This window comes from Oncorhynchus tshawytscha, linkage group LG16 (genome assembly GCF_018296145.1).
Source record: "Oncorhynchus tshawytscha isolate Ot180627B linkage group LG16, Otsh_v2.0, whole genome shotgun sequence".
In the NCBI taxonomy this organism is placed as follows: domain Eukaryota; kingdom Metazoa; phylum Chordata; class Actinopteri; order Salmoniformes; family Salmonidae; genus Oncorhynchus; species Oncorhynchus tshawytscha.
The window spans coordinates 54014905-54027996 of NC_056444.1; the positions used below are offsets into that span (position 1 = coordinate 54014905).

A 13092-nucleotide genomic window follows, 5' to 3' on the forward strand; every position below is an offset into this window, starting at 1 on the left:
TTGCACACTCTTGGCATTAATAAGCAAAGAGAAACTAAGGTCCATTATTACTTTAAGACATGAAGGTCAGTCAATACAGAACATTTCAAGAACTTTGAAAGTTTCGTCAAGTGCAGTCGCAAAAATCATCAAGCTCTATGATGAAACTGGCTCTCATGAGGACCGCCACAGGAAAGGAAGAACCAGAGTTACCTCTGCTGCAGAAGATACGTTCATTAGAGTTACCAGCCTCAGAAATTGTAGCCCAAATAAATGCAGTAACAGACACATGTCAACATCAACTGTTCTGAGGAGACTGCGTGAATCAGTCCTTCATGGTCGAATGGCTGCAAAGAAACCACTCAAGGAGGCGCCAGGGTAGCCTAGTGGTTAGAGTGTTGGACTAGTAACCGAAAGGTTGCAAGTTCAAATCACTGAGCTGACAAGGTACGAATCTGTCGTTCTGCCCCTGAACAGGCAGTTAACCCACTGTTCCTAGGCCGTCATTGAAAATAAAAATTTGTTCTTAACTGACTTGCCTAGTTAAATAAAGGTAAAATAAATAAAAAGTAAATAAGGACACCAATAAGAAGAAGAGACTTGCTTGGGCCAAGAAACACGAGCAATGGACATTAGACTGGTGGAAATCTGCCCTTTGGTCTGATGTGTCCAAATTTGAGATTTTTTTTGTGAGACGCAGAGAAGGTGAACGGATGATCTCCACGTGTGGTTCCCAATGTGCTTTGCTGGTGACACTGTCAGTGATTTATTTAGAATTCAAGGCACACTTAACCAGCATGGCTACCACAGCATTCGGCAGTAATATGCCATCCCATTGGTTTGCGCTTAGTGGGACTATAATTTGTTTTTCAACAGGACAATGACCCTCCAGGCTGTAAGGGCTACTTGGCCAAGGAGAGTGACGGTGCATCCGATAACCTGGCCTCAACAATCACCCGACAACCCAACTGAGATGGTTTGATATGAGTTGGACCGCAGAGTGAAGGGAAAGCAGCCAACAAGAGCTCAGCATATGTGGGAACTCCTTCAAAACTGTTGGAAAAGCATTCCAGGTGAAGCTGGTTGAGAGAATACCAAGAGTGTGCAAAGCTGTCATCAAGGCATAGGGTGGCTACTTCGAAGAATCTCAAATATAAAATATACTTTGATTTGTCTAACACTTTTTACTACATGATTCAATATGTGTTATTTCATAGTTTTGATGTCTTTACTATTATTACTACTAAAGAAAAACCCTGGAATGTGTCCAAACTTTTGACCTGTACAGTATACAGTCGTGGCCAAAAGTTTTGAGAATGACACAAATATTAATTTCCACAAAGTCTGCTGCCTCAGTTTGTATGATGGCAATTTGCATATACTTAAGAATTTTATGAAGAGTGATCAGATGAATTGCAATTAATTGCAAAGTCCCTCTTTATCATGCAAATGAACTGAATCCCCCCAAAACATTTCCACTGCATTTCAGCCCTGCCACAAAAGGACCAGCTGACATCATGTCAGTGATTCTCTCGTTAACACAGGTGTGAGTGTTGACGAGGACAAGGCTGGAGATCACTCTGTCATGCTGTTTGAGTTTGAATAACAGCCTGAAGCTTCAAAAGGAGGGTGGTGCTTGGAATTATTGTTCTTCCTCTGTCAACCATGGTTACCTGCCAGGAAACACGTGCCGTCATCATTGCTTTGCACAAAAAGGGCTTCACAGGCAAGGATATTGCTGCCAGTAAGATTGCACCTAAATCAACCATTTATTGGATCATCAAGAACTTCAAGGAGAGCGGTTCAATTGTTGTGAAGAAGGATTCAGGGCGCCACCAGTACAGAGCTTGCTCAGGAATCATAGCAGGCAGGTGTGAGTGCATCTGCACGCACAGTGAAGCGAAGACTTTTGGAGGATGGCCTGGTGTCAAGAAGGGCAGCAAATAAGCCACTTCTCTCCAGGAAAAACAGGGACAGACTGATATTCTGCAAAAGGTACAGGGATTGGACTGCTGAGGACTGGGGTAAAGTCATTTTCTCTGACGAATCCCCTTTCCGATTGTTTGGGGCATCCAAAAAAAAGCTTGTCCGGAGAAGACAAGGTGAGCGCTATCATCAGTCCTGTCTCATGCCAACAGTAAAGCATCCTGAGACCATTCATGTGTGGGGTTGCTTCTCAGCCAAGGGAGTGGGCTCACTCACAATTTTGCCTAAGAACACAGCCATGAATAAAGAATGGTACCAACACATCTTCCAAGAGCAACTTCTCCCAACCATCCAGGAACAGTTTGGTGACGAACAATGCCTTTTCCAGCATGACGGAGCACCTTGCCATAAGGAAAAAGTGATAACTAAGTGGCCCGGGGAACAAAACATAGATATTTTGGGTCCATGGCCAGGAAACTCCTCAGACCTTAATCCCATTGAGAACTTGTGGTCAATCCTCAAGAGGCGGGTGGACAAACAAAACCCCACAAATTCTGACATACTCCAAGCATTGATTATGCAAGAATGGGCTGCCATCAGTCAGGATGTGGCCCAGAAGTTAACTGACCGCATGCCAGGGCGGATTGCAGAGGTCTTGAAAAAGAAGGGTCAACAGTGCAAATATTGACTCTTTGCATCAACTTCACGTAATTGTCAAGAAAAGCCTTAGACACGTATGAAATGCTTGTAATTATACTTCAGTATTCCATATTACCATCTGACAAAAATATCTAAAGACACTGAAGCAAGCAAACTTTGTGAAAATTAATATTTCTGTCATTCTCAAAACTTTTGGCCACGACTGTATATAAAAAATGAAGAACAAAAATGATTGCATGGGATAATATACAAATGTGTTTGTGAAAGATAATTTGAGAAAAAAAGTTTTACATTTGTTTATTAGTTTCTTTTCATTTTGAGAAGAGATCAACATTTAATGAATTGGTTATTTGTTGATCTAAAAATCTATATTGACCAATTTGAAGGTTTGGTCATTAGATTTGTGGTGGGGTTGCAAGAAATGATTGCCAAAAAAATGGGGTCCCCAGAAATTCTAGCGGGAAAAGATTGGGTCCCCGTTGAAAAAGTTTGAATACCGCTGCCTTAGACGTACTGTAATTTTAATGGTAGTGTGGCTATAGCATTGTATTCTGTATTCTGTAAAAACAGGTAGGGCCCGTGCCATGACAAATCAACAGGACCTGTTTTATCGATCATATGAAAGCCAGAAGACGAGGACAAGGAAAACCATTGTTTTAAGAGGAGTGCACCAGGCGGTTTCCAAATCATGTGACTTTCGGCGATATGGTCTGTGGTACACTCTACATTACCAAAAGTATGTGGACACCTGCTTGACGAACATCTCATTCCAAAATCCTGGGCATTAATATGGAGTTGGTTCCCCCTTGGCTGCTATAAAAGCCTCCACTCTTCTTGGAGGGCTTTCTAATAGATGTTGGAACATTGCTGCGGGGACTTGCTTCCATTCAGCCACAAGAGAATTAGTGAGGTTGGGCGATTAGGCCTGGCTTTGCAGTCGGCGTTCCAATTCATGCAAAAGGTGTTCGATGTGGTTGAGGTCAGGGCTCTGTGCAGGCCAGTCAAGTTCTTCCACACTGATCTCGACAAATCATTTCTGTATGGACCTCGCTTTGTGCACGGGGGCTTTGTCATGCCGAAACAGGAAAGGGTCTTCCTCAAACTGTTGCCACAATGTTGGAAGCACAGAAATGTCTAGAATGTCATTGATTGTAAACCACTCTGAAAGGACACCAATAATAAGAAGAGACTTGTTTGGGCCAAGAAACACGAGCAATGGACATTACACCGGTGGAAATTTGTCCTTTGGTCTGATGAGTCCAAATTTGAGATTTTTGGTTCCAACCGCAGAGTCTTTGTGAGACGCAGAGTAGGTGAACGGATGATCTCCACCTGACGTTGCTTCCAGAGGCAGTTAGGAACTCGGTAGTGAGTGTTGCAACCGAGGACAGGCAATTTTTACTCGCTATGCGCTTCAGCACTCGGCAGATCCGTTCTGTGAGCTTGTGTGGCCTACCACTTCGCGGCTGAGCCGCTATTGCTTCTAGACGGTTCCACTTCACAGTAACAGCCCTTACAGTTGAGCCTGCAGCTCTAACAACCTATGACGGTGCCATGTTGAAAGTCACTAAGCTCTTCAATAAGGCCATTTTGGTGCCAATGTTTATCTCTGGAGATTGCATGGCTGTGTGCTCAATTTTATTCACTTGTCTGCAGCGGGTGTGGCTGAAATAGCCGAATCCACTAATATGAAGGGTGTCCACATACTTTTGTATATATCATGGCTATATTGGCGTTGTAAATGGTCGTTGTTAGGGAAAGCAATATTGTTGTGTCTAACGGGAACACTGTAGGAACAGACAAATAATTTCCACTGATTTACAACATTGACGTATGACTTCTCAGGCAGATGCATGCTCTCAACCTCCCAGTACACATCACTACTACCCCAAAGAAAGTCGCAAAGTACAACCGTCTGTAATCGAAAGACTTAAGAGCAAGGATTACCAAGCATATCCGGAAGACAACTGAGCTCATGTTGACATTTAGGCTTTAACCCTTTCCCCATCTGGTTTTCATTCAGCCTCATTCAATGAGAACAGGCTCATCGTCAGATAATCACCCTTTTCCCTTTTCAGTGGCAGGAAACCTATTGGTCACACCTGGAGTTAATCAGAATTAGATGGGAGACAAAGGCTCGGGGGGCACGCAGGGGTGAGTGTCTCTGGGTAAAAGAGTGACTGGCAGGATGGGTCTACAGAGATAGGAGGAACACAGGTGTGCACCGATGTCAGCGGTCGATCCAGACCATCCACTGTCATCTAGCCTGGATGGATCGACCCCCAGAGACCATGAGCTCATTGCAGACTCCATCGCTCATGCCACAAGGAAGCTCATCTTATGGGACAGACTTTGTTGATACCTTACTTCTTTATTTTGCTGCACGGTTTAAGTTACGATGATTTATGATTGGGAGTTACCTAATGATTCCACACCAAGGAAGTGCCACATGTTAAAATAAAAAGCTGTTGGATGTTTTATTCCTTCAATTTAAGGAAGAATTGAACAAATGGAATTCTTGCTGGAGCATTTGTGTGGTCATTGTTAAATGTATAGTGAACAAAAATGTAAACGCAACATGTAAAGTGTTGGTCCCATGTTTCATGCAATTAAATAAAAGATGCCGGAAATGTTCCATATTCACGAAAAACGTATTTCTCTCAAATTTGTTTACATCCCTGTTCATTTCTCCTTTGCCAAGATAATTAAACAGGTGCACCTTGTGCTGGGGACAATAAAAAGCCACTCTAAAATGTGAAGTTTTGAAACACAACCAGATGCCACCGATGTCTCAAGTTTTGAGGGATGTGCAATTGGCATGCTGACTGCTGGAATGTCCACCAGAGCTGTTGCCAGAGAATTGAATGTTAATTTCTCTACCATAAGCTGCATCCAACGTCGTTTTAGAGTATTTGGCAGTACGTCCAACCGGCCTCACAACCGCAGACCACCTGTATGGCGTCGTGTGGGCAGCCCCAAGTCGCAAGGATCTGTACACAATTCCTGGAAGCTGAAAATGTCCCAGTTCTTCCATGGCCTGCATACTCACCAGACATGCTCACCATTGAGCATGTCTGTTTTTTTTTTTTTTACAGTATCTGTGACCAACAGATGCATATCTGTATTCCCAGCCATGTGAAATCCATAGATAAGGACCTAATGAATTTACTTTAATTGACTGACTTCCTTATATGAACTGTTACTCAGTAAAATCTTTGAAATTAATGCATTTATATTTTTGTTCAGTATATTTTGTACATTAATGGAAAAGGCTGTACATTTTTTTTAACCTTTTCACACCTTGCTATGAAATCTGCAAAATTGCCGGGCCAGCATCATTTAGAAAAATGTAAAACCTACATGAAAAACTATTGACCTGTTGGGTAATCCTGGGTTCGCATATGCCAAGTATGTGTTTCACTTACTATTACCCCCACCTAAAGCAATGTTGCCTCTATTGACTTCAATTTAAAAATATTGGCGTTTGATCACTTTCATGTTACTTTGCCAAGCATTTTAATAAATTTATTTTACACCCTGTCTAGGGGAAACAATGGATGCTGATGTCTCTCACCTGCTGAGCCAATGAGAAGAGGTCCTGATGCAGAGCGAGCACGGCCCTGTAGAAGGCTCCATCGTGTGTGTCCCTGGGGATCATACATGTATACTCCTCCATGCTGTCCCAGTGGCCTGCACACACACACACACACACACACACACACACACACACACACACACACACACACACACACACACACACACACACACACACACACACGTGGATTTCGACTCGTCGTTACCACATATGTGATGTACAAATTGACTCACAATGACAATGAATGAGCATCATGCTCTCTCCCTCTGTGTTAAGACATTTGACTGCAACCACAGCGCACACACACACACACACACACACACACACAGTGTGGTTGTACCCCCACCACATGAAAGCCCAATGTGGTGTAATATAAAAATGTCTGTTTCCTCAAAACATTAATAAAAGTCTGAACCCAGTGCTAAGGGTTCAATTATAGCGACTTATTTATAAGTCCTAATATCAGCCAGATATGTAATGAATCAAGAAAAACCATACATCATAATTATTATTATTTAAGGCTGTAATATGTAACTTTTTGGGCGACCCCGACCAAATTCACAGACATTTGAGTTTTAGATATGTAATTCTAATTGAAAGTAAGTCTAAGAAGCGGCAGATCTGTTCTATGTGCACTATTTCTATGCTTCCCATACGGAAGTTAAATGTTTTGAGTCTTTTACTTTTGGGTTTGGTATACCACAGCTGATAACATCATTCAAACCGCTGAAAACATTATTTTTTTGTTATGGAAAAGACATTTCACAGCGGTTTAGATGGTACAATGATTCTCTACACTAAACTTGCTTGTTTTGTCACAAATTGAAATTAGGCGAACTATTAGAATTTTAGCAACCAGGAAATGAATACTTATGTTTCCTCAGAGTGCAGTCAGTGTTTGGGCATTTATGGGGTGCATGGGGGCCAGTGGCTGAGTACTGTGTTGGGATACAGATCAGGTTCTAATGTAATGAAGCCATATGCTTCCTGGGCTCCATAAACAGTATGCGTGGTCTTGATCAGAAAATAGACTGGTGTAAGCTGAGGTATTTTTCTCCACCATAGAACATTATGATATGGTTACTTATGTGTGGATGCATTTCCATCTGGATGGTCGAGCTGTCGCTGTTATCATTACGGCTTGGCTTCAGTTCCAGCCAGTCAAATAAAATGGAAGACCGCTTCCTGTATAGCGCTCCCAGAAGAGCTCTGTGGCAGAGGTTTGGCAAACAACATTGCATTCTGAAATGTGTTCACTGTTCTTATGTACCAATTGCTTTTTGAATGTACAGGCATCTGCATATTAAATGATGTCAATTTGTTGCTGGTCATTTGCACAATAACGGCTCTTTAGTATTTCAATACTCTAACTGGTCTCACCATTTACTGCATCTTATATCTGCTGTGTGGTTGTCACTGTTTTTAATGTTGTTTTTATTGTTGTAACCCTGACTTCACTACACAATTGGGACAATACAACTATTGATTGATTTGCTAGCTGTATTGAATTTCATCAATTACATTATTGTGACTTCAGTATATCAAATACAGGAAAATACAATCTGTACATGGTACCTTCATACACCGTTATCTATAAAATGGGTCTGCTTTGGTCAAACCATTTTATAATAGGTTTGTAATAGTTATTGGATTGAATTATTAATGTAGTCATAAAGCAATATGATTGCTAGAGTAATTTGAAGCATTTTGTAACAAGGCTGATGCAGGGTTGAGTGAGAGCTCTTACCTAGACCCCAGGCTGCAGCGGCTGCCATCCGTGCCATCTTGGCCTGCGTATCCTCAGTGACCAGAGTCCACTCCTCACAGCACTGCTGGTGCAACTGGCCCCTGTGCAATGAAAATCATTTAAAAAAAGAGTGAATTCTTTGCTACATATTTTTGTTTGTGGACCCACTATATTTTTGGCGACTGAACCCTGATACGCACACACGCAAACACGCTTTAGGCAAAGTTAAGTGACAAAACATTTTAGAGGCCATCCTCTTGGCGACAGACACAAAATGTTGCTAATTTCCTGCAATTGTACACATTTTGTCATGGTGCTGAGAGAAAATGTGACATTTTAAAGCAAATTTCCTGCAATTCCAGGAAAAGTTAGGCCATGTATTATATAATGTATAACATGATGTATAACATAATCAATGCCATAACACTTTTGGAATTTTAGATTCTAGATATGGTGGTTGTTCGTTCTCAAAGACGATCTTATTAAAAAATATATAGCTCCATTATCTTTTCTGTATACTTTATATCTGGTTTTAGTGGATTCATTTTACACCGATTTTGGGTTATTTTATTTTTACATATTTTTGGTAGTGGCGGCAACGATTTAGCAGCAGCGGCCCGTCGCTACTAAATTAATATAGGGGAAACACTGAAAGACAAGACTCGGCTAAGTGTCAAAGGAAATGTAATCTTTACACTAGAATGTTTCCATTTTCCACCACCAAACCCCATTTGATTTGTTAATTGACCAGTAAAGCCCGCGGGACTGGCACGGGATGAAAAGAGAAGGGGACAGAGCTGAATAATGGATGCTCAGCTTCACTGAGAACTTGGCTGAGTCTACCTTTTTTTATTCCCTGGTAAACATGATCCAGCCAGCCTGTGACCACGGTCCTGATCATATCAGATATCACTGTCAACAAACTAATACTAAATGTTCTCTTCGATTGGAACTCAACCGGGACAAAACGTACAACCAGTACTGCGTGTGACCGCGTGTCTTCACCCTGTTCCATATGGGTGGAACCCTCAGCGCAGGCGCACGTTTGCAGGGGGAAGAACATTGGATGAGTGTGGCAACAGATTAGATGGGGTGAGTCAGACAGGTTTGTGTCTGGTAGATATGAAGTGTTTCCCAGCATAATGCATAATAATAGAGTGGTTAGAACACCACAAAGCCCCAGTGTGCTACAGCCCTGCGTGTCTCACGTAGCATAACGCGCCGTTGTCAAGGGCATAACGGAAAGTGCTACGGCTATCGGATGACTCAGCAGCCAGTCACTCAACTCAATGGAGGTAAATTCCACCTGAAATTAATCTAAACATAAATAGAGGGAAATTGAAGACAGACATTATTACTTGGTACTTTGTTTTGGTATAGAGCGGAGTGTGAGCACAAATGCCTGATCATTCATTTAGTCTGTGGTAACCTTGCCAAACAGTAAAGGAACATGGAAATAGAATAAAACTAGCAAAAAGCATGAATTGATGCCCACCCAAACAAGCTCCAGAGGTGCTGACTAACGGTATAGTAAACTTATGAAAAATAAAGAACGTTGCACACTCTACTCCCAATGATGGATAATACACCAACAGTGCCTTCTTCAGGGTTTACCTTAAATTTTTTTTGAATAAACACTAAACACTGTATTGAGACAGACAGTCAGGCTATGCTTTGCATTGAATAGGCAATTGTGATCATCTTAAAAGTAGGTTGGAGCCCTTTTGGGTAACTTATTTACTTTGAATGAGCTGATGACGCGGACGCTACTCTACAGGACTGTTTTGCTAGTGCAGACTGGAATATGTTCCAGGATTCATCCAATGGCATTGAGGAGTATACCACCTCAGTCATCGGCTTCATCAATAAGTGCATCGACGACGTCGTCCCCACAGTGACCGTACGTACATATCCCAACCAGAAGCCATGGAGCTAAAAGCTGCCGGTTTCAGGGAGAGGGACACTAATCCAGACGCTTATAAGAAATCCAGCTATGCCCTCAGAAGATCAATCAAACAAGCAAAGCATCAATACAGGATTAAAATTGAATTCTACTACACCGGCTCTGACGCTCGTCGGATGTGGCAGGGCTTGAAAACTATTACGGACTACAAAGGGAAACCCACATGCGAGCTGCCCAGTGACGCAAGCCAACCAGACGAGCTGAATGCCTTTAATGCTCACAGATCCTCAAAAAGTTCTACAGCCGCACCATCGAGAGCATCCTGACCGGTTGCATCACCGCCTGGTATAGCAACTGCTCGGCATCTGACCTTAAGGTGATACAGAGGGAGGCACATACGGCCCAGTACATCACTGGGGCCAAGCTTCCTGCCATCCAGGACCTATATAATAGGCGGTGTCAGAGGAAAACCCATGAAATCATCAGAGACTTCAGTCACCCAAGTCATAGACTGTTTTCTCTGCTACCGCACGGCAAGCAGTACCGGAATGCCAAGTCTAGGACCAAAGGGCTCTTTAACAGCTTCTACCCCCAAGCCATAATAAGACTGCTGTACAATTAATCAAATGGCCACCGGACTATTTACATTAACCCCCCTCCATTTGTTTTGTACTCTGCTGCTACTCGCTGTTTATTATCTATGCATAGTCACTTCGCCCATACCTACACGTACAAATTACCTCAACTAACCTGTACCCCTGCACACTGACTCGGTACCGGTACCCCTTGTATATGTTATTGTACTGTGTTACTTTTAATTATTTTTTACTTTAGTTTATTTGACAAATATTTTCTTGACTCTTCTTGAACTGCACTGTTGGTTAAGGGCTTGTAAGTAAGCATTTCACGGTAAGGTCTACACTCGTTGTATTCGGTGGATGTGACAAATAAAGTTGGATTAGACGAGTTAAATACAACCGTATGGACTGACTCATCGCTCATGGGATTGTAGAACAAAGGGCTGCACTGTCACTTATGTGTACTCACTTTAGATACGCTTCTTTTCCTTAGCTGGAAACAATGTATTCCCCCCAGACTGCTATCCTGAAGTAATGTGAAGTAATGACAGTCAACTGTTATGTAATTCTGTCCGTTTTCCCATTTCTCTCACTTGAATCATGTTCTTGTACAAAGAGAATATCATCAGGGGTATACAATGATGGCACAGCACAGACGGTTACACAAGCTAATCGTTGTCTGGTTAGCTTCACAAACTCCGGGACGGTCCACATTCTTTCAAACTGTTCTAACATTGTGTGATTTCCTTCCCAGCGGCTTTGCCCCATGAAGGCATTTATTCAGAAATGAAGTTGAATCACCTGTGGAGAGGGAGGGAAGGAAGGAAGGATGGAGGAGGGGAGAGCGAGTCAGAGAGCACAAGAAACAAAGAGAGGGAGAGAGAGAGAGCATGAGACAGACAGAAAGAAAGAGAGAACGTTCTTGAGTTCAATCTTGGAGCTGGCTGCCTGGAGCTGTGGATGAGTGTTTCAGTGTACCGAACCAACAGGCCCAGTCACGAACTGGCTTGGACTGACTGTCCTCGCACATTTTCCTGTAATACTACCAAGCTCTCGTTAGAGGAAACTATTGACTTTTTCCCCCGTCGCTTCACGCCCAGTCATCAAAGAAGCCCAATGTCAGATTCCATTAGTACATACTGCAGGAGCGGTCGTGAGCAAGTACAAAGAGTCGGGGACGGGTCTGCTCCCGGCCAATCTTCTCTGTCACAGACCCTGTCCTTCTCCATTACACTCACAAGGAGTACACATCTCAAACGGCTATTTATTACTTCATTGAAGGCAACTTTTTGAAAAAGGTGAGCAAGACGGTGAACAAGACGGTGAGCAACACTCGCTCCAAAAAGGTTGTCTTCACAATCGTAACACGATATGACAGCTGTAATGTCACCTGAGATTACATTTTATCATGACAGAGCATTAAAGTTCCAGAGTAGACCAGACTTTCCCCCTATAGTATTTAACACAACACCTAACAGTGGATAGAAAGACACTAAGGCCTGCACAAAAGGAGTTGCCTCCAAAAAACTCCCCTTTGATTGACAGTGAGGAGAGACAGAACACAGACTCCAAAGTGTTGTGACTCACCATTCGCCCAGGGCCTCCAAGCAGCGCATGCGCCCCAGGATCAGCTCAGGGTCATCCTTGTTGATGTCGATCTTCTTGTCGTACGCCACCAGTGCATCCTCCCACTCGTGGAGCTTCTCGTACCAGGTGGCCTGGATTTCCTGTTCAGGAACAAGAAGGCCCGAACACTGTTAAAGCTCCCAATTCACCGCTTTATTGACAACGTTTCCATCGTATGACCACAAAGATGTACGTATGACCACACACTTCTCTATAGACTGGATTTCCTGTTAAACAACACAACCAGGTGGTGCGAATGACTTTTGATAATTATCTATCCGCTATACTAACTATACTATAAGATGATTCTTGCTTGCAGTGTATGGCCATCTGAATGCATACATGAGGATGTGATGATTGTTTTTGTTCCGTTTGCGGTAAGATACAAAAACTGCATCTGATTTCGATCTGCTCAGGGCTAAAGCAAGACCTACACTGGACAGTCAGGTCCAAAATTATTGGCACCCTTGATAAAGACGAGGCAAAAAAAACCCAAATCAATTATACAAATATTGAGATATATGGTATGCAACAAAAAAAGGGGGAATTTATATTATTTTATACTAATACAATTGCTCAGAGAAAGTGATTGTTCAATTTTTTACTCCATGTGTAACTCTGTGTCGTTGTATCTGTCGAACTGCTTTGCTTTATCTTGGCCAGGTCGCAATTGTAAATGAGAACTTGTTCTCAACTTGCCTACCTGGTTAAATAAAGGTAAAATAAATAAAAAAATAAAATAAATTAGTAGCAAGTTTTTAAATACCTCACATTGCGAGGATAACGTGACTGAGCATAACGTGACTGAGCCTTTTTGTATATGTTTTATGAGATTGGAGAACACATTGGGAGGAACTCCCAATTCCTCCATACAGGAATATAGGAATTCCCATTCCTCCATACAGACTCATTCCAGATCCTTGATATCCTTAATCTGCTCTTATGGACTACCCCTTTAATTCAAACCATAAGTTTCAATGGGGATGAAGTCCAGAGACAGATGGCCAATGTTGATTGTATTGAAAAAAGGGGTGCCAATCATTTTGACCCTTATCTTTCTGAGATTTAAAAAAAAAAC

At 42.3% G+C, this 13092-nt stretch overlaps 1 protein-coding gene across 2 annotated transcripts in view; it reads right to left on the bottom strand.

Annotated features, from left to right (window-relative positions):
- Positions 1–13092, bottom strand: part of mtor (mechanistic target of rapamycin kinase) — a 132689-nt gene that overhangs the window by 40858 nt on the left and 78739 nt on the right. For both annotated transcript variants that reach the window (XM_042299362.1, XM_042299361.1), the window contains exons 30-32: positions 11976–12115; positions 7908–8008; positions 6140–6255 (exon numbers count right to left, since the gene is read on the bottom strand). In XM_042299362.1, the coding sequence (XP_042155296.1) occupies positions 6140–6255; positions 7908–8008; positions 11976–12115 (357 nt within the window). The remainder of the gene's footprint in view (positions 1–6139; positions 6256–7907; positions 8009–11975; positions 12116–13092) is intronic.